The following is a 23232-nucleotide window of genomic DNA, read 5'->3' as shown; positions in this document are numbered from 1 at the left end:
AGATGGTACAGTGCAGCGGCTGGGATAAAGTGGAAATCTATAACGAGTTTCTCCTCCATCCAGAGCACATCACCCTCCTCCTCCTCCTCGGACTGTCATGTTGATTTCCTCCGAGACACTAATAACTCGGGGTCAGGAAAAGAACTTGGTGAGAACCTCTGTATGAAATACCCCAGGCGTTGTGTTCTTACAGAACTTTGTCTTTAATTGAATTTAACCCTCTGTGTCCCGGCGGGGGAGCAGGACAGTTTCCCGGGGGGGGTGCAGCTGCTATGCGGGCAATCCCGTTGCACAAAACGTTGATTAAGTAGAAGCTGCCAGGATTTCCCCATTAGATTAGCATTATGCATTGTTACCATTTATTCTAACACATTTTGGGCATATTTAGGTTGATTTGATCTCCCGGGAGATGTACAAACCGCACTGTGTGAAACTGGTGTTAGAATTGGAACAGCTAATGTTCCAGTTATTGTGGTTGTAAGTTGAATAGGGCTAAATAATCCTTCCTCTGCTGAACACTAAAGGGCCATACACATGGGGGGTTTCTGGTTGATTCGCAAGGCCCCGTCTTGCGAATGGTTGGCTCCCGGCACCCATTCGCAATCGCAATTTGCACGCAGTAACATCCATTCGCAGGCCAGGGGGATCCACCCACATCATTCGATGGTCACGACCATCGAAAGATATGGAAGGTGCACGTATATGTAAGGTTGCCCTGAGCAACCTTACATATGCGTGCACGCTGGGAAGGAAATGGGCGGGCAGCTGACATCCGGTGATGTCAGCTCCCCCACCCACATCCGCGTCACTGCCTCATTAGCATGAGAACACCCAGCATTCTCATGGGCACGCCCATGAAACGCTGAGCATTAGCATATGCTAATGGGGCAGGCCGCCACTCCGCAACCCCTCTCCGCCCCGTGCCCGCTATTCTGGGTGTGTGCACCTGCCAAACAGGCTGTTCGTCCTGAGGACACGCACCCTGCATATGCACATCCGCAGTAAAACAACATGTCCCTGTGCGAACGCAGCCCTGCTGCAAACAGACCTGAATAAGGAGAGTTATAGTGGCAATCAAATGATTGTCACTAAGAAAGCGCAACTGCACTCCAAAATTACACGCTATTCACTTAATCAAGATGCGAATTTAATTAAAAATATATATTATAACAATTCATGCATGGAATACAATTCATAATAAAAAACACCCACAGACAAGACATACAACATATAACATAAAGAGTCCTATTTCTAGGCACTTGATGAGGCTGGTTTTTAGTCTCTAGTGAGGCTTAATGAGGCTTTTTGTATGGCTTTACGATATGTAGAATGAGTGAGGCAAAAATCGTTATAGTTACCAGTCCCAAACTTCGGCTTATTAAAGATGTCTCCTCTGAATGATTATATCACCACAAAAGTCCTTTTTCTGAGTTTGCTCTCTACCTCCACTGAGGATGAGCACTCCAGGGATTGGGTGTTGAACCAGGTGCTTTACCCAGAATTACCGGCAGATGAATACCGCAGAGTATTGAGACCTCTCTTCAGATGGCCACGGGTACTGGAAAGATAATGGGGCTCCACATATGCGTTTCTCCGCCTTGGAACTGTATCAGCGGCTTCCTCAGATGAATCCCCATTCATACTGACGCTATTTTTATAGCCGGCGTGTTCGCGGGCACTCGGTGTTACTTCCGCGATTTGCGTTCCACGCCTCGTTATCGCCGCCTCTATATATAGACAGCGGCGGCCATATTTGCAAACAAATTCAAGCCTCATTCTCAGTCCACCAATCTTAGATCTGTTGGCAGCCATTTTAACTTTTTAACCAAGCCTCGTTTTTGCCTCTATGCCTCGTATCCATACATATTTAGATCTTTATGCCTTCATAATTGTATCCAGTCTTAAACACTGAGTTTCTCGTTATTCATTACGACTTCCGCCCTCTTCCAATTCCGATCTCCATTTTTGAAAAGGGCATTGCCTCACTCATATAGCCAATACCTCATATGCCTACTTCTCTTTATTTGTGTATTTATTTTTTTGTTGTTTTGTTGTTTTGCCTCAGGACTCGCTATAATTTTGCACATATATTAGACATATACACTGAACAAAAATTATAACATAAAATTTCGTATATTAAAAAGAAAAAAAGAAGAAAAAAATCTTACTTAAAAATGCATATATAAAAAACACATATATAAAAAAATTCATTAATTGATTTAAGTGTATAGTGCCACTATGATCGCGGATGGACACTGTCCATGCATCTATACATCATGTACATACATATAGAACGTATGTTCATACACATGTCCCTCCCTTTCCTAACTAATCATATTCCTAACCAGGATATATTACTTATTTTTTGTTAGGTTTTATTTTTATAATTATTTAGTCATTTTATAATACTTCATTCTATAGCTATAATCATTTTTTAATTCTCAATTCTACATCAATGCAGTACATACTGATGGACATACAACAAATAACACTAAACATACATAAGGGACTGGTAAGAGGGTCACCTACCTATGATTACCTATATTAACACTAATGGGATTCCAATGTATTATTATAAAATATATATGAAAAGGCCAACATGTCTATATAATTTCCATGATACATGCTGTGAATGTTGCTACTTTATATATGGAACCTCCTTTCTATTTACCACCTATTACTAAGTGGACATGGCCCGACTATGAATACATGATCTATCATATATAACTACTAAAGAACACTCCTTACAGAAGTCCTTCTATATTATTCAATTCAATTGTATCGTTTAAACCTTGTGGGGTCAATGTTCTTAATTAAGTGTGTTTTTTATTATGAATTGTATTCCATGCATGAATTGTTATAATATGTATTTTTAAATAAATTCTCATCTTGATTAAGTGAATAGCGTGTATTATTGGAGTGCAGTTGCGCTTTCTTAGTGACAATTATTTGATTGCCACTATAACTCTCCTTGTTTACACGTGTGGGAGGTACACAATCCTCCTAAAAAGAAGGCTGCAACCACACTCCAACATTAAAATAAATTGTGCCTTGAGTTATATACTGGGAGGTACTTGTGAGTTATCCGGGCTGCCGATTTTGTCCTTAAGTTTGGTTAACTTAAGGACACCCAACCGACGCGATGCCCGCGATTTAGCCCCAAATCGGGGGCATCGCGTCGGTCGTGGCCGTTATAAGGGGCCGCGACGCGATGCCCACGATTTCCCATAGACAGTAATGTTAAAAGACACGATGGACACGATTTCCCATAGACAGTAATGTTAAAAGACGAGATGGACCCAATTTCCCATAGACAGCAATGTTAAAAGACGCGATGCCCACGATTTCCCATAGACAGTAATGTTAAAATAAAATGACAATGTGAAATTGGCCAATATGTTTTAAAAAAAAATGTTTCATGGCCCCCCACCACTGTTAACGCCACCCCGCTATTGACGCCAACCCGAAGCGTGGCGAGCGCAGCGAGCCCGCCAGGGGCGGCGGTACGCGTCCTCCGACCTTTTCATGCCCTACTATCCACTAGGGCGTGGAGTGAGAATAGAATAGTGTGGCGAGCGCAGCGAGCCACCGAGCCCGAAGCGTGGCGAGCGCACGCGGACACCTGTGAAGCCCGCAAGGGCACGCGGATACCTGTGAAGGTGTCCGCGTCCCCTCGCGGGGCTCGCTGCGCTCGCCACGCTTCGGGCTCGCCACACTATTCTATTCTCACTCCACGCCCTAGTGGATAGTAGGGCATGAAAAGGTCGGAGGACGCGTACCGCCGCCCCTCGCGGGCTCGCTGCGCTCGCCACGCTTCGGGTTGGCGTCAATAGCGGGGTGGCGTTAACGGTGGTGGGGGGCCATGAAACATTTTTTTTTAAAACATATTGGCCAATTTCACATTGTCATTTTATTTTAACATTACTGTCTATGGGAAATCGGGTCCATCGCGTCTTTTAACATTACTGTCTATGGGAAATCGTGGGCATCGCGTCGCGGCTCCTTATAACGGCCACGACCGACGCGATGCCCACGATTTCGGGCGTGATGAAAAAATCGGCAGCCCGGATAACTCACAAGTACCTACTGGGATAATAATAATCTAGTTATTAAAACATAAAAGTAACACCAGTTAAGATCAGCGCTACTGTGTGACCTTTTCCAGTCCCATTTCTAAGCGATCTGACACGAATCGCATCTTTTTTGCAAAATTTTAGCCCCTCCCCCTCCCCGTGGGGCTGTGTGGATTGGGGGCTGGTCTTTGTGACATCAGCCTTTTCCCCGCTCCCTGATGTGCAGCATTGGATCTCCTCTCCGGTATGGGGTAGGCGCAGATAGGGACTAGGGTGGAGAGTTTGTGGGCTAAATACTGTCACAGCTCAAAGTTAAAGTAAAAACTGTCACAGCTCAAAGTTAAAGTACATTGCAGAAGCCGTCATTTTGACGGGCTTTTAACTAGTGTTCTTTGTGAAAAACAATCTGGTAAGTGATGACGCACCATGGCTGTGAATGTGTGTCGGCGTTATCACAAGGCCTACTTATGTCACCTGAGTGGTTTACAGTGCCCAGAGGAGCCTGTGTATACATCCTGGGAGGAAGTCCTGCACCGTACAGTAATCACAGCTGCACTGGATGCACCCGCACTTTACAGAAGTGATGATATAATAGCGTAACACACGCAGCGGATGGGGCGTAACCCGGCTTTTAACTGAATTCAACACTTGTAGTGACAGAGACCAGAGCACCAGCCCTGCGTTATGCAGAATATCACCATGGCCTGCACACAGAGTCTATGCATTGACATAATCACAAATACTAGCGCACACAGTTCATTGTCTGCACATTCCCTGCCTCGCTCTCTAATAACATAATCCACCACACTTCAGCCATTCTCCTCCTACAGTCATTTATGGAAAAGAGTGGGGGGGGGGGATGTCTTAACTGCATTGTAGGCCCCGGCAAAGCAATGCATTTGGTGCCCTTCCACAACAGGGGCCCAATTCAGTCCTGCTCACTTGGCTGTATGTGTTCGGTTAATGCCATCCCGACAAACGCAAGCCCCCCTGACTGTCCATGCCCCTGTACAGGGCTGAAAACGTATGTTTGCAAGCGCCTGCACAGAGTAAAATCAATTGATGGTTACTTACCATCAAATTATCTTTCCTCGTCGTCCCGTCGCTCGCTACAACCGCGTGACCCAGGAGTGACTCGGCGGCTGTGAGGATTTAAGCGAGTTCGGGGCGGGCACGCCCAGCATTTTTGTGGACATACCCTTGAAACGCTGTGGGTCCACCCCATGACCGCCATTACCTGTCTGGCTGCAGGCCGGGAAACAGGAAGCAGGGCGCCGACTGTAAAAAAAAAATAATTGCACTGGTGTCCTAAAACCAGTGGCAGGGTATGGGTGGGATCGCTCAGGGATAGAGTGAACAGGCTACCACAGTAAGGGAAACAATCTTGAGCCCGAGGTCATGGGTTCAACCCCCACCATGGCTCTAACTGTGCGGAGTTTGTATATTCTCCCCATGCTTGCGTGGGTTTCCTCCGGGTACTCCGGTTTCCTCCCACAATCCAAAAATATACTGGCAGACTAATTGGCTCTCAACAAATTAACCCAAGAGTGAATGAGTGTGCGTGTACATGTGGTAGGGAATATAGATTGTAAGCTCCACTGGGGCAAGGACTGATGTGAATGTTCAACTATACTGCAGTATATGTGTGCGCTATATAAGAAACAATAAATAAATACATTTCAATAAACTTGCAATTGAGCCTTGGGTCATGTACCAATTCCCTCCCCCCAAAAGAATTGCACTGTAATTATATTAATCATATTTAATTTATTTTCGAATGACATATTTTGTCTTTTTAATTTTTTCCTCCTAGTGGAACGGGAGAACGTACAGAAGAGAACATTTACCCGATGGATAAATCTGCATTTGGAGAAGGTACCGTATGATAGATCTGCGTTCTGTGACTTGTCTTGAACTTTGATATGAACAGGAATAAAACAGTGATTCTCCTATTCCTGAGAATTGTTTCAGTGAGTCAGAGGCTAATAGGTAGGACTTTGCCGCTGGGGGCATTCTTCCATTGGAGTCCAGGGGGGTTGGGATCGTTTGGTCTACAGTATGATGTCGACAAGCATTAGGTCGACACCATTAGATCAACATGGGTGAAGGTCGACATGGGTCTAGGTCGACAGGACATTAGGTCAACACAAGCATTAGGTCGACAGTGTATAGGTCAACAGTCAAAAGGTCGACATGGGGTTTTTCATTGTTTTTTGGCCGAATGTGACACAGTGACGGCTTCGCTCGCTATGCTTCGGGCACGGGGCCTCGCTACGCTCGGCACACTATTTTATTGTCACACTATTTTATTCTCCCACCACGCCCTAGTGGATGGTAGTGCACGAAATACCGCCTGTCGGCATATGTCGGCTTAAAAAACAGTGAAAACCCCTATGTTGACATTGTGACTGTGGACCTAGACACTGTCGACCTAATGCTTGGTGCACCTGGGGGCCTTGTGTCGACCTAGACCAATGTCGACATAGACCCATGTCGACCTAGACCCATGTCGACTTTGACACATGTCGACCTAGAACCATGTCGACCTAATGGTGTCGACCCAATGCTTGTCGACCAACATACTGTCGACCAAATGACCATATCCCGTCCAGGGATGGTGTGGTTGTTTTGGGGGGCAGGACAAGGTACACAACAGCTGTCACTTATGTTATTGGTTATTATTCACTGTTGCAATCATTGTGAATAACATACAATGCATCAGATTATTACAGTAGTATTTTGAATGTCGGTCAATAGGTGTTGATAGAACGATTGCCGGTAAAACGTCCATCGAGAAATCATACTGAATCCGTTATGATCATTGTCTCTGACAACCACTAATCTATTAGCAAAAATAATCCGGCAAAAAGATGAAGTTTCACTTATATATGACAATCGGCTACGTTTGAATATAAATTGTCTGTGTACAAATAAAAAATTACCAGTTTCAAAAAACTGTATTCTGGCCCCCCCCAGCCAGAATACTCACAGTGCCCCCCCCCCCCCCCCCCCCCCCCCCCCCCTATTCAGCCCAGTGTCTCCCCTTCTCCAGATACAGGGTTACTGAAGGGGTGGGGGAGGCAGAGTAGGGATGGCTATCAATGGTAGACATTGATGCCGATGGTGCAAATAGTCATAAATGGCAGCATACTATGGTCATCCTTTTTCTAGGACTATCTTGCCCATGGGCCAAAGCCTCGGCAAACCACCTCGCAGGTGTCAGGGGTGACGCTATGCTCTGTGACCCAACACCTTGGGGAAAATAATAATGGCAAATATTCGGTTATGCTGTGCCATCGATGTGGGCAAACCATCTGGCAATGACAGAAGTATTCTACATCGACCAGAAACCATCGATAATTATGCATCATCGATGGTTGTTACCATTTCTACTAGAGAGCTTATAAAATTCCCGGGGTTTTGGGGTTCCACATCCTTCCCCTATGGTTCTATAACCACGTCTCCAGCTGCACCATTGCAATGTACACCGACACCGCGGATTGGAGAATGTTCCTAATGAATCCATAGTCTGTGTTTTCGTGAATATTACCTGTGTTTTAAGGGGTACAGGATCATTAGGTTGACAGCAATAAGGTCAACATGCATTGGGTGAACCAGTGAAGGTCGACATTGGTCAAGGTCGACATTGGTCAAGGTCGACAGATCATTAGATCAACACTAATCATTAGATGCAATAGGTCGACACGGGCAAGGGCGCCAGTCAAAAGGTCGACATGAGGTTTTCATGCCCAACCATCCAGTAGGTCATGTTGGGATAATAAAATCGTGTGCATGGCGAGCGCACGCGGTGCACCGATACGGTGTCCATGTTGACTGACCTTGCCATGTAGACTTAATGCATGTGTCAACCTAATGACCTTGCGATCTAAGCCCATGTCAACCTATTCAGGTGTCCACCTTGGCCTATGTCGACCTTGGCCCGTGTCAACCTTTGGCCCATGTCAACCTTGTATGCGCCGGGTGCGAGCCGCCACGGCGAACACAATTTTCCAGTGCGGGCAGGGGGCGTGTTCCCATTAAAACGCTGGGTGCTCCCATGGTAATTACACAGTGCCAGGAACGGGCAGCTGACATCACGGGATGTCAGCTGCCCGCCCAGTCCTCAGGCAGGAAACACGAAAGACAAGAACCCTGAGAGTGTCTTAGCTTTGCCTGTGTGCACCACATTCGATGGTCGGTGACCATCGAATGATGTGGGTGTAGCCCCAAAGACGGCGAATGGATGTTTATGGAGGGGGGCGACGGCGGCATGTGTGAGCGTCGGGCGGGCTAAATATAGCGAAGTGTATACGGGGCATTCATTAGTGGCTCTCTGATTGAGATTCGGACGCCAGTACATGTGCAACATTTGCAGCAGGCAGTAAAGCATATGACATACTGCAGAAATCTAAATATACAGACGCTTTTTTTGTTTGTGGGCAAAGTTGCATTTTTACCTTCACTTCTAAAGCAGACTGGATATTTGTATCACTAGAGGGGCGGACCTGTACCCCCGCCTATACTGTACCTGCTACTGGCTTTCTGAAGTATTTAGCTTCTGAAAAAGCTATTAGCGAACGATAATTAGATCATGAAGAATGTAAAACTCTGTATCTCCCCCCGCCCCATACCAGTCACGTAAAGTCTTTCAGGCACAGGAGCAGTTTTGCTTGGCTAAAAGTTTTCTTCCTGCTTCAAACTATATATGTTTTTTTTTTTAATGGAAGGATTGGCCTGTTGGCCCCTCCCCCTAACCCTGGTACCCTTCAGCTGTCAGGTGAAATCATCTATTGGAACGTGTACCTGGGGGATTGACGTGAGCCAAAACTGTTTTGCTTCTCTTGGCTGCCGCGATGATGAAATGGAACGTTAAGTGCACCAAGCATCCGTTTTAATATTCTACTGGGACAAATTGTTAAATGGGGAAGGAGTTAATAATCCATAGAGACTGATGCAGGAAGGAGTGGAGAGCTGGCGCTTGGTAGTGTCAGAGCCTTATTAGGACGGACTTGGTTTGTAATCTAGAGGGGAGGAGGTAATGCAGTAATGTATTGGGAGTATAATTGGGATGGTATGTCGTCCTATCACGACTCCTGTTCTGTGTCAGGTACCAGAGAACCACTGAGCTCCTACACTGAACTCCTGGTCTGTGTCCGGTACCAGAGAACCACTGAGCTCCTACACTGGACTCCTGGTCTGTGTCCGGTACCAGAGAACCACTGAGCTCCTACGCTGGACTCCTGGTCTGTGTCCGGTACCAAAGAACCACTGAGCTCCTACGCTGGACTCCTGGTCTGTGTCCGGTACCAGAGAACCACTGAGCTCCTACGCTGGACTCCTGGTCTGTGTCCGGTACCAGAGAACCACTGAACTCCTACTCTAGACTCCTGGTCTGTGTCCGGTACCAGAGAACCACTGAGCTCCTACGCTGGACTCCTGGTCTGTGTCCGGTACCAGAGAACCACAGAGCTCCTACCCTGGACTCCTGGTCTGTGTCCGGTACCAGAGAACCACTGAACTCCTACCCTGAACTCCTGGTCTGTGTCCGGTACCAGAGAACCACAGAGCTCCTACCCTGGACTCCTGGTCTGTGTCCGGTACCAGAGAACCACTGAGCACCTACGCTGGACTCCTGGTCTGTGTCCGGTACCAGAGAACCACTGAGCTCCTACGCTGGACTCCTGGTCTGTGTCCGGTACCAGAGAACCACTGAGCTCCTACCCTGGACTCATGGTCTGTGTCCGGTACCAGAGAACCACTGAGCTCCTACGCTGGACTCCTGCTCTGTGTCCGGTACCAGAGAACCACTGAGCTCCTACACTGGACTCCTGCTCTGTGTCAGGTACCAGAGAACCACTGAGCTCCTACGCTGGACTCCTGTTCTGTGTCAGGTACCAGAGAACCACTGAGCTCCTACGCTGGACTCCTGCTCTGTGTCAGGTACCAGAGAACCACTGAGCTCCTACGCTGGACTCCTGGTCTGTGTCAGGTACCAGAGAACCACTGAGCTCCTATGCTGGACTCCTGTTCTGTGTCAGGCACCAGAGAACCACTGAGCTCCTACGCTGGACTCCTGCTCTGTGTCCGGTACCAGAGAACCACTGAGCTCCTACGTTGGACTTCTGGTCTGTGTCAGATACCAGAGAACCACTGAGCTCCTACGCTGGACTCCTGCTCTGTGTCAGGTACCAGAGAACCACTGAGCTCCTATGCTGGACTCCTGTTCTGTGTCAGGCACCAGAGAACCACTGAGCTCCTACGCTGGACTCCTGCTCTGTGTCCGGTACCAGAGAACCACTGAGCTCCTACGTTGGACTCCTGGTCTGTGTCAGATACCAGAGAACCACTGAGCTCCTACGCTGGACTCCTGTTCTGTGTCCGGTACCAGAGAACCACTGAGCTCCTACGCTGGACTCCTGGTCTGTGTCCGGTACCAGAGAACCACAGAGCTCCTACCCTGGACTCCTGTTCTGTATCAGGTACCAGAGAACCACTGAGCTCCTACGCTGGACTCCTGCTCTGTGTCAGGTACCAGAGAACCACTGAGCTCCTACGCTGGACTCCTGCTCTGTGTCAGGTACCAGAGAACCACTGAGCTCCTATGCTGGACTCCTGTTCTGTGTCAGGCACCAGAGAACCACTGAGCTCCTACACTGGACTCCTGCTCTGTGTCCGGTACCAGAGAACCACTGAGCTCCTACGTTGGACTCCTGGTCTGTGTCAGATACCAGAGAACCACTGAGCTCCTACGCTGGACTCCTGTTCTGTGTCAGGTACCAGAGAACCACTGAGCTCCTACGCTGGACTCCTGGTCTGTGTCCGGTACCAGAGAACCACTGAGCTCCTACGCTGGACTCCTGCTCTGTGTCCGGTACCAGAGAACCACTGAGCTCCTACGTTGGACTCCTGGTCTGTGTCAGGTACCAGAGAACCACTGAGCTCCTACGCTGGACTCCTGCTCTGTGTCCGGTACCAGAGAACCACTGAGCTCCTACGTTGGACTCCTGGTCTGTGTCAGGTACCAGAGAACCACTGAGCTCCTACGCTGGACTCCTGCTCTGTGTCAGGTACCAGAGAACCACTGAGCTCCTACGCTGGACTCCTGCTCTGTGTCAGGTACCAGAGAACCACTGAGCGCCTACGCTGGACTCCTACTCTCTGTTGGTACCAGAGAAAAACTAAGCTCCTACGCTGGACTCCTGGTCTGTGTCCGGTACCAGAGAACCACTGAGCACCTCGCTCACACTCGGGGTTATTCTGGTCTGTTCGCAAGGACCGTACGTTCTCACGGGGAGCGATGTTTTGCGTATACGCAGCTGCATTTCTGCACATGTGCATACGCCCGGTACGTGCGGCCACAGCAAACAGACTGTTCGCTGGGTGCAAGCACCCAAGGCTGCGGCCGGGGGGCGGATAGTCGTGCCCATGGGAACACCCAGCGTTTCATGCGCGTTCTCATGAAAACGCTGGGTATTCCCATGAAGATTGCCTGGTGATGTGGGCGCCGGGGGGCAGGCAGCTGATATCACCGGACGTCAGCTGCCCGCCCACTTAATGCCGACGCACCTCACAGTAACCTTAGATGTGCGTGTGCCTTCCACATCATTCGATGGTTGGCGACCATCGAATAATCGGGGTGTTCCCCCACAGCCTGCGAATGGATGTTAAACATCCGTTCACAGCCCGTGGGTACGAATGTGCTGTGCGAGGGGGGGCGTGCGTATTAAAATTCTCAGGGTGGCATTTGGTGGACTCGCAAGGCTGCAAATTCGCAGCCTTGCAATTCAACCAGAAAAAGGTCCTCATTTAGAGATTGTTTGAATGACTGCTTTAGGACACATGGCAATGCTCAGCCAGACAATGATTGATCACAGTCAGCCCTGGCATGTGTTGCATGATGGACCTACCATGTCAGCGGGTCCTGGTGTATGTGAGAATTCTGACATCTCTGCTGCTGTAATGGAGACATAACGTTATCACTGTTTACATCATAGGCGTGCAAGACGTGTTCTGGAACTAGCACCAACACTGTCACGCACAGTATCAGGAGGAGGCTTTACCGATATGTGACAACACCTTTGTTCTGTAATGTGCGTGATCCGTCGGAGCGCACACCGGCGACATTTCAAGTCAAAGGATTATGCTGGGACTTGTGGTTCCTGATCACTTCCACCGACTGCCTAAAGTTTCCTGGGAAAGGTTAAAGTGTCTCATTTTATTGTACGAAATCAAATAAACTGTAACATGCACTATATAACTACTGTATTTGCTGGCGTATAAGACTACTTTTTTTCCCCTGAAAAACATGCCTCCATCTGGGAGGGTCGTCTTATACGCCGGGTGCACTTCAGTTGGGATAGACATATTAGTAAGACATAACAAACTCTATATTTTGAGTGGAAATGTTGGGTTTCGTCTTATACGCCCATATGTTTTATATGCCGGCAAATACGGTATAGCTCATATATTTAGCCAGACCTGTCACACTGTGTGTATAATGCTGGGCGGGGTTACAGGATTGATTGACAGCGTTATACACACAAAGTTTCATTTTACACAAACCCGCCCCCCCCCCTAGGGAAAAGACCAGCATTATACACACCACCACCCCCTTGGAAAACGCCGCCCCCAGCCAGGGCTACAGCACACGACCACCCACCATTATACACTACAGCCAACTGGTGTAGGTGAGCGGCGAGTCTATGACTGCAAAAAAATGTGCACTTTTTGTGCCGTTATTTCTTTATTTCCAGTTATATAGCGCAGCATATTCCGTTGCGCTTTACATTTGGAAACAACAGTGATTAAACAAACTGGGTAGTAACAAACCGACACAGAGGCAGGAGGGCCCTGCTCGCAAGCTTACAGTCTAGGTGGACTACAATTGGGAACAGTAAAGTTTGCTTAGTACATCTGGCCCGTATTTATTTCTCTTTCTGCAACAGAAATCTGTATTTGCAGAGCCCGCCGTGGCCGCCACGGTTTGCTGATGCACAGGAATATAGATTAAGAGACACTTTCACAGCTGAGCATTGATCCTCACAGTAGACATTAAAGGGATTCAGACATCTAAGGAGAGAAGATGCTTAGTAGAACGTAGCTCAGCGCTGATCTTCATCTGCAAGTTTATTGACCTTAGGGGTTATTCTGGTTCACTCGCAAAGGCACAATCACTCTCTACTGGACAAAACCATGTGCACTGCAGGTGGGGCAGATGTAACATGTGCAGACTGAGTTAGATTTGTTTGGGGTTTGTACTTCAAACTGATATCTATATTGCAGTGTAAAAATTAAGCAGCCTGTATTTACCCTGCACAGAAACAATAAAACACCCAAATCTAACTCTCTCTGCACATGTTACATCAGCCCCACCTGCAGTGCACATGGTTTCGTCCATTAGGGAGTGATTGTGCCTTTTGCGAGTGAACCAAAATAACCCCCGTTGTTCTCTGTCCAGTTTATGGAAAACTCCCCTATAAAGTAATTACAGGTTGAGTATCCCCTATCCGAAATGCTCGGGACCAAGAGCATTCCGGATAGGGGAATTTTCCGGTTTTTGGAATAAATTTTTGTAGCCATACTTACCTGTCCCCTGATGGTGTCCGGTGGTCCCTCGGAGTCCGCGCAGTCCCCGGGCGTCCACAGCAGGCCTCCGGCATCTTCTCCTGGTCTCCAGCGGTCCCAGGAATGCATTGCGCGAGTGTGCGCGCGCACCGGTGACGTCACCGGCGCGCGCGCACACTCGCGCAATGCATTCCTGGGACCGCTAGAGACCCTGGAGAAGATGCCGGAGGCCTGCTGTGGACGCCCTGGGACTTGGTAAGTATGAAAAGAGGGTTAGGGGGGTTAAAAAAAAAAAAAAATTCGAATGATTCCAAAAACCACGGTTTTTGGAATAATTCGGATAGGGGATGCACGGATAGGGGATACTCAACCTGTATATGCATTTGTTTCCTCTGATCCGTGGTCACACATTATTTAGCACTTATACCTCCTGGATGTCCCAAGAGACCCTCTTTTCTTCCAACCCAGTGGAACTTGCAATCTAATTTACCAATAACAAGCACACAAACACTTCAAAAGGTAGTGGGCAAGTAAGTGAGGGATGACCCCTCTTCCAGGGTGTGGGGGACTATTTATTGATTAACCGTTTCTTACACAGCGCAGCGGGCTCCGTTGCACTTTACAATTGGAAATAGGGATCGAACAACCTGGGTAATTACTGACAGTCAAATGGTAGGAGGGCCCTTCTCACAAGCTTACAATCTATAGGGAAATAGGCATTGATATAATATGTATTCTGTATTGTATAATAGTCCACCAGATTGCAAAGGTTCTTCATGGGCTGAAAGATACGGTGGCCCAGCAAAATGAGCCAGGGGTCCGGAGGAAAATAAGAGAGCAAATAAGTTTGTGCTTTACAGTAAGGATGTAATTGGGCGTAATTCTTTATGGCTGACCATGTGGTTGTCATTATAATGTACCTCTTTTTATGTGAAGGCATGGGGCTGTTACCCCATCTGCCCTATTGTTAATCTGGCCACGTGTGTGCTAATTATTCTGCTAAGAACAAAACAGTTTTCTGAGTTCATCGTTAACTTTTTGGACATAGCTGTATGTAGGAAGCGGCAGGCTTTGCACTGACTGGTAGCACTGTTTTCATGTTACTGTACATCCACAACCTGTCGGGAAGCAGCCACTCATTCACACTGTACAAATAACCCGGGTCTGACCCGGGTCACTGTGCAGTGTGACAGGACGTTTTGAAAATTCCCGGGTCCAGCAATCTGACCAGGGTAACTACAAAGAAGGGTTTTACCAGAGTCGGATGCGGGTTCCTGGGCAGTGTGATCATCCAAGTTGGGCGGTATGAGGGCAAGGACGACCCCACTATTTAATGCCCAGATTACTGGCATTGTAAAGCAGGTGGCAGTGATGCGATTCAGCAAAGGGGGTGGGGGCTGCAGGTGTGGTGCAGGCAATGAACACCGGATTTGGGAGACTTGATCACTTCCCGTGGTCCAGGAGTACCACACTAATTACGAGAGCCCCTTGGCCGTTTCAGGAGTTAAAGGCATGTATGCCTCTAACCCTATTTTATCATTATTACATGACTTTTCATTGTTTAATATTGCATCCACCCTCGTCCTCATGGATACAAATGCTTCCATAATGCAAATTGGTTCCTCCAGCTTGTTTGTGGTGTGATCGTATTTTGCAATTCAAAGTTTGCGGCTGATATTCAAGGTTCCAGCGCAGAAACTAAACGTGTTTTCTGCTCTTACCTCATTTCCTCATTTTCTCTGTATATTTGGAACCATATTTTTCATTAGAAAGGATTTTGGCAAGCTTCACATCCTTTTTAATGAACCCGTTAGAGAATTATTTGAATATTATTTTTAACACCTTGGAAAGCTCCTGAGGTAGCGCGTAACCATGTCAGCTACATCGCAAACAGGTCCTGGCCTGCCATAGCTCTGTCCCAGATCTTGAATTAACATTGGACAATGACCTGATTCAGCTTTGTTCGCAATGCAAAAAAAAAAAGCACAGCACTGGGCAAAACCATGCTGCGCTGCAGGTGGGGCAGATGTAACATGTGCAGAGAAAAATCTGGACAGAAAAAATGGAACCCACCCAAATATCAATATAAATAGTGCCCAATGGTGTAAATGTATGAAGCTTGGAGAAGTGTCTATCCCCATAAAGAGGTGGTAGTGCTCCAGCCAATCAGCTCCCAACTGTCAATTTACATATTAACATACCCTCCAACATGACCCATTCCATTAGGTACAAAATGCTCTGTTCCTGGACTTCCCTGCCAGTGGCAGTTACAGATGTGAGCCTGCAGCACAGTCCAATATTCAAAAAGGGGAGCCACACCAGCTGCCATCCCAAACATCACTGTCCTGGACTTACTGACAGTTGATGTGACCCCCTCTTTCAATATTGGACTGTGCTGGAGTCCAACCTCTGTAACTGCCACTGGCAGGGAAGTCCAGGAACAGAGCATTTTGTACCTAATGGAATGGGTCATGTTGGAGGGTATGAATTAAGCCCTGTACCCGTGGTCCGATTAATTTTCTACTCAGTCCCGATTTGATCGGGATCGAATCGCACAACGTTGTGTACACATTCGATTTAGACTATGACTAGCCCAAGCCCCCTCGAAGCAAAATCTACGAAAGCGAGTCTGCTACCTTGTGATTGCCTCTGTGTTTCTGTGTGTGTGAAAGAGATGTATTTTCACTCGCTGCCAGCAGATGGCAGTGTTTCGGTTACAAGCAGACAAAGAATATGAGCCAGATTCTCTAAGCTTCAAAAGTGATAAAATAGAGAGTGATAAATAACCAGCCAATCAGCTCCTGCCTGACATTTTTCAAACACAGGCTGTGACATGGCAGGCAGGAGCTGATTGGCTGGCTATTTATCACTCTCCATTTTATCACTTTTGATGCTTAGAGAATCTGGCCCTTAATCTGAATCATGTTATTTTGTGGCACCATAAATACCCACCTATTAAAGCTTTTATTACGAGCGGGCACTCCCTGGTAGCCATTGTTTATGGTAAAATAAATGGCACAGGCCTATTTTATATCCAGTAATAAGCAGGGTGTGTTTGTTGTGATTTACAGTGTTCAAAACTACGCAGCCTTATAAAGTTCAGGTTGTTTTGAATACATCCAGTGACCACAATGCTTTGCTCTAATGATAACCATCACTCTCATCCTCTTCTTCTTACAGTGCAGCCCGCCCATGGAAGTTAAAGACTTGTTTGTTGATATACAAGACGGGAAGATGCTGATGGCGCTGTTGGAGGTGCTCACGGGGCAGAAGCTGGTGGGTGACTGTTTATTTTAGCCCATACTTGCCGACTTCTTAGCTGGGCTTTGCGGGAGAGAGGGGGCGTGGGAGCACTCAATTGTAATTTGGATAGCTCCGCCCATGGCCCCACCCCATTTACGGCATGTAAATGGGGCGGGGCCATGGGCGGAGCTATCCAAAGTACATTTCAGATAGTACTTCAGAAAGTTAGCGCTACGTACATTTTTCAAAGTTGAAATCCTTGTTTCCTCCCTCCCTCCCTCCCTCCACGCTGCTGCTGCTGCTGCTGCTGCTGCTTTATAAAAATAATTGTTCCTCTCCTCCTGCACCCTCATTACTGCTTCATAAAAATGTTATAAGGCAGTGGGGAGGGGAACAATTTTTACGAAGCAGCGGCAGTGTGGGTGTCTGTATTGAGTGGGGCGGGGGTTTGAGATACAGCCTGATTCAGTAAACAGCGCTGCGGGGAGCAGTGGGAGAGAAGCAGGAGGGAAGTGCCGAAGCAGCCAGCCGCTATCTTACTGTCATCTGCGGCGCTGCCGGCCTGCCCTCTGCTGCTCCTGAGTCCTGAGTGTAGCCTCCGTCCTCTCCTCCTCTGCTGCTCGCTGATGATCCCGCGGCTGCCCCATGCTGTGCTGCTGCTGCCGGCTTGCCGCTATGATGGTGACTGACCACATCCGGTCCCCGGCTGTCATTTAATAGGACAGCCGCACAGAGGGTACCGTCGGCGCTGCGCTTGCCGCTTTGTGACTTGCGCATGGCAGTCACTGATTTTTTTGCCAGGCAGGCTAAAATCCGGGAGGATCAAGTACATTAGCGGGAGACCGGGAGAAAGAATCAAAAAGCGGGATACTCCCGCGAAATGCGGGAGGGTCGGCAACCCTGTTTTAGCCTTGCCTGTAAAACATCACGGTAGGCAAACGGTGTCACTCCTGCTGTGGAACTACGCTTCCCAGCATGCCCTGCTGCAGTTATGGCATAGCTACAGAGTTGTGACATTGCATGCTGGGAGGGGTAGTTCCATAAGAAGCTGAAATGCCACAGGTCACCTATAAGACCTGCATTATACCATGGTTAATGAAGCGTTTAAATGTTCCACTAGAGGGAGCACTTAGTTGGGTTTATAATCAGTAAGTGGTCATTTCACTAAAGAGAGTACTGGAGATCCTTAAATAGAAGTCTCTGTATTTAACACACACACACACACACACACACACACACACACACACACACACATATAGGAAGGCTACAACAGTCCTAAAATAGAAGATATAAGCAGCTTTATGAATCAAATAAAGCATTTTTACTACTACAAAGTGCATATCTCCCAACTGTCCCTATTACACTTATACTGTAAAGGTGCGTACACATGGGAGCGATTTTGTGTAATATCGCAGGAAATATGGTCGCTAAGCGACCATATTGCCTGCGATGGGAGTGTGCACCGGCGATATATCGCCGGGTGCGCGCTCCCGTTTTTACCCCTGTAGTGATCGCTGGTCGCAGGAACATGCTCATGCGACCAGCTGATTTCCACTGCCGGGCTCCCCCGGGCAGTTTCTTTTTCATCAGCGACCATCTCTGGTCGCTGATGAAAAGGAGAAACTGAGCAATATATCTCCCCGTGTGTACGGGGCTTTAGAAGTATCTGCTCTTGGAACCTTGAGACCAAGCTACAAGGCTGTTGTGTAACTCCGCAGCAATGTACGGTGTAGGGAGGTCGCCCAATTACGAGGTGTTGTGTGATCGATTGTGTGCACATCGTGAGGAACATCGTTACAGTGCGCCGTCCCGTGGGTCGAGAGGTCGAGCCTCAGATCCTACTTGTTGCACATATGGATCCATCGTCTTTGCTTGCGTTTGTAAGAAGATCACTTTTCAATCACATACGACCACATCGCTCTTTCGATTGTTCTGATGTATGGCCAAGTTTCGAAAGGGGGGTTTAGGGTAAGGCGCTAGGATCACTATGTGTGCGGGAGCTGCTCAACTCGAGTGGTCTAGGCTCATTCAAGTGAAGTAAAGAAGAAGGATAGTTAAGCGCTCACCTAGTGTGTGTTAGTAGTGGTATATATAAGAGATGCATAAGCAGTAAGTAAAGAAAAAATGTTTATTGTAGTTACAATAGATATTTACAGTGAGTGGGGGTAAACAAAAAGTGTGGGTAAACAAAAAATGGGGTGTGGGTGCCCTGGGCACAAATGTTACTCTGTATAGAGTTGGTGGTGATAAGTCAATGACAATGAGCCCTGGTGGGGAATGAGGGTGTCAGCAGACCCCTTTTTACCATAAACCTCCAGCAGTTTATGTCTCAAAGTAATGGTAGAGTGGGAAGGTGTGCTGGGCCCCTGTGGGGAATGAGGGAATCAGCGGATCCCTTTGTTACCATAAACCTCCTAGGTTTATGTCCCATGCACTGCGGAATACGTGGTGGGAGCCTCCGAGAGCCTGAGGTGTGGTAAGAGTTAATGTTAATTCGGTGAGGGGGTGTGATGGCAGTGAGCGGCGTCCCACTCACTTACCACTTACCCAGTCAGCCGGCGGCAAAGATGCGTGACGGAGCTCAGTGTGCCGCTCCGTGTAATGCGGTCCTCGATCTTGTATGCTCCAGCCTGGTGGGTGCTGGATCCAACAGATGGTGCGGCTGGGGATGGACGTGCTGTCCGCCGCTGCCCGTCTGCCCGGCTCCACGGACAGCACATCCATCCCCAGCCGCACCATCTGTTGGATCCAGCACCCACCAGGCTGGAGGATACAAGATCGAGGACCGCATTACACGGAGCGGCACACTGAGCTCCGTCACGCATCTTTGCCGCTGGCTGACTGGGTAAGTGGTAAGTGAGTGGGACGCCGCTCACTGCCATCACACCCCCTCACCGAATTAACATTAACTCTTACCACACCTCAGGCTCTCGGAGGCTCCCACCACGTATTCCGCAGTGCATGGGACATAAACCTAGGAGGTTTATGGTAACAAAGGGATCCGCTGATTCCCTCATTCCCCACAGGGGCCCAGCACACCTTCCCACTCTACCATTACTTTGAGACATAAACTGCTGGAGGTTTATGGTAAAAAGGGGTCTGCTGACACCCTCATTCCCCACCAGGGCTCATTGTCATTGACTTATCACCACCAACTCTATACAGAGTAACATTTGTGCCCAGGGCACCCACACCCCATTTTTTGTTTACCCACACTTTTTGTTTACCCCCACTCACTGTAAATATCTATTGTAACTACAATAAACATTTTTTCTTTACTTACTGCTTATGCATCTCTTATATATACCACTACTAACACACACTAGGTGAGCGCTTAACTATCCTTCTTCTGATGTATGGCCAGCTTAAGTCATTCTATCGCCAGGGGAGGAGAACATCACGCGTCTGAATTAAAGCTGGGCACAAACTTGAGTGGTGGGCATTCTCTGTACTAAGCCGTGGACAGTAATAAAGTGGGCGGAGATAAATTACCAGCCAGTCAGCCCCTAACTGTCATTTTACAGGCTGCGGTTTCAAAAATGACAGGAGCTGATGGGTTGGTTCTTTATCTGCATTAGCTTTATATCTCTCCAAGGCTTAGTAAATATACCCCTAGGTATGTGTGGTGTTGTGACAGAATGCTGTATATGGGCTGTGTATAGATCAGAGCAGTGGTTCCCAACCCTGGTCCTCAAGTACCCCCAACAGTACACGTTTTACAGGTCTCCACACAGAATCACAAGTGACATAATTAGCTCCACCTGTGGATCTTTTAAAATGTGTCTGAATAATGAGTGCACCTGCTGGGTGACCTGGAAAACGTGCACTGTTGGGGGTACTTGAGGACCAGGGTTGGGAACCACTGGATCAGAGGATGGGGGTTGTGCTGTGTGTATGTTCCTGCAAAAATCCCTTCTGCTGAGCTGACAATGATTTTCTCTGTTTGCGCGTCCAGCTACATGAATACAAATCGTCGACGCACCGTATATTCCGTCTGAACAACATAGCCAAGGCACTAAAGTTTTTGGAAGACAGTAACGTGAGTATACATATGTAATATCTTTGTAAGGCTCAGTACAGTATGTATATGGATCACTTTATCTTTTAGAACTTACGGCCAGATGTACTAAGCTTCAAAAACCAATAAAGTGGAGAGTGATAAACAACCAGCCAATCAGCCCCTAACTGTCATATTGCAGGCTGGTTTGAAAAATGACAGGTAGGAGCTGATTGGCTGGTTGGGCATTACTCTCCACTTTATCACTTTTTGAAGAGACAATCACCCAGAGTACACTGTTAGTACTATCTGTATATATTGCCATCTCCTGGGGTGCAGCTGAAATAGAAATACGCAGATCAAAAGGCCCCCATACACTTTGGGCTTTATTCTAGTTCACTCTTTGGGCCTTATTTTGGTTCATTCTTTCTGACAAAATCCTTCTTAGATGGGCAAAACCATGTGCACTGCAGGTGGGGCAGATGTAACATGTGCAGAGAGAATTAGATTTGGGTGGGGTTTTACTTCAAAGTGAGATCTATATTGCAGTGTAAAATAAAGCAGTCAGTATTTTCCCTGCACAGAAACAAAATTACTCACCCAAATCTAATTCTCTCTGCACATGTTACATCTGCCCCCCTGCAGTGCACATGGTTTTGTCCATCTAAGAAGGATTTTGTCAGAAAGAATGAACCAAAATAAGGCCCTTTATGACAAAATCCTTCTTAGATGGACAAAACCATGTGCACTGCAGGTGGGGCCCATGTAACTTGTGCAGAGAGAATTAGATTTGGGTGGAGTTTTACTTCAAAGTAAGATCTATATTGCAGTTTAAAAATAAAGCAGCCAGTATTTACCCTGCACAGAAACAAAATAACTTGCCCAAATCTAATCCTCTCTGCACATTTTACATCTGCCCCCTGCAGTGCACATGGTTTGGTCCATCTAAGAAGGATTTTGTCAGAAAGAGTGAACTAGAATAAGGCCCATAGTGACTTCTCCGAGGGGAGAAGTCGCATCTGATCCCCATTGAGCAGCCAGGGACCTTCCCGGGCAGCAGGAGTGCATGCAATACCATTCCCTGCTGCACATACTTACTTACCCTCCCAGAATGGCCGGAAGGGTCCCGAAAATCGAGTCCCCCTCCCGGCCCAAAGAGTGGGAAAGACTCTCGTATGTAGAGGGCCCCCCGCATCCACCCCCGGACACCCTCCCTTTCCAAGCAAAGGTTCCCTGCTTATTATGAATATTAACAATGGAAAAACCTGCACATTAATATGTAATACACAGGCGGTGACCTATTTACATTTATAATGCACTAAAGATGAGCAGTTTTAAAAATGGGTCTGGATTGTGGACCTTATTCCGAATTTCGCAGCGTTGCGTGCGGACTAAACACCGTCTGCAGGGATGGCCACCCCCTCCTCGCATGCTGTGATTCCCCGCATAATCATCCATTCACAGCTTTGGGTGCGGGGGAGAAATGATTTCTCCAGCGGTCGCAGATCTGAGACTCCTCTGTGCTGTCTCAGATCTGCAAGACTCCTCTGTGGTGTCTCAGATCTGCAAGACTCCTCTGTGCTGTCTCAGATCTGCAAGACTCCTCTGTGGTGTCTCAGATCTGCAAGACTCCTCTGTGCTGTCTCAGATCTGCAAGACTCCTCTGTGCTGTCTCAGATCTGCAAGACTCCTCTGTGGTGTCTCAGATCTGCAAGACTCCTCGGTGGTGTCTCAGATCTGAGACTCCTCTGTGTAGTCTCAGATCTGCAAGCGCCCTGTGCGGGAAGCGGGTTGACAGCTGACATCCACTGACGTCAGCTGCTCGCCCCCCCGCGCTGCCGTGTCACTGAGACATTTAAATAGAATTCATAGAAACGTCCATAAAATGCTGGGTGTTTCCATGGGCTCTGCCCCCCACCGCCGCCTCACTCGCACTGCCAGGTGCGAGCGGGAGGGCAAACGTGTGGGGAACTGTTTAACAGAGTTTTCTGATTTATATATTCATCACAACGACCACACAACCCTCGGCCCTCCTCCTTTGATAATCTAGATGACTCAATATAATAGTTGTATGACCTTATTAATGAGAGCCCTCACCCTTTGATGTCATTAAGCAATGCCCTCCAATGGGCGGGTGCTGACTTTCCATTGTGTAATCGGATTGGTAAGGGTTTAACTGCCTCCTTGATTCCGAACGATAAGCCCGAGCTGGCAAGGTGACCGGATTCCAGCTTAAGGAAACCTATGTAATCAGCTCTGCGCTGTGTGATTTGGATTTTGACTCTGCCAGTGTTGTGCAGACAGACAAGGTAATATAGCAACTTGCTAAAATACCAGACATGCTCTGCTGTGATG

The 23232-nt window shown here is 47.8% G+C and overlaps 1 protein-coding gene across 5 annotated transcripts in view; it reads left to right on the top strand.

Moving 5' to 3' along the window:
• CLMN (calmin) overlaps positions 1-23232 on the top strand; it is a 127611-nt gene that overhangs the window by 86729 nt on the left and 17650 nt on the right. For all 5 annotated transcript variants that reach the window (XM_083165782.1, XM_083165784.1, XM_083165785.1 and 2 more), the window contains exons 2-4: positions 5887-5948; positions 16818-16913; positions 20836-20919. In XM_083165782.1, coding sequence (XP_083021908.1) covers positions 5887-5948; positions 16818-16913; positions 20836-20919 — 242 coding nt within the window. The remainder of the gene's footprint in view (positions 1-5886; positions 5949-16817; positions 16914-20835; positions 20920-23232) is intronic.

Source organism: Crinia signifera, chromosome 12 (assembly GCF_055691185.1).
Source record: "Crinia signifera chromosome 12, ASM5569118v1, whole genome shotgun sequence".
Classification (NCBI taxonomy): Eukaryota; Metazoa; Chordata; class Amphibia; order Anura; family Myobatrachidae; genus Crinia; species Crinia signifera.
Note: the sequence above shows the minus strand (reverse complement) of the source record. Positions and strands in the feature narration are given on the sequence as shown.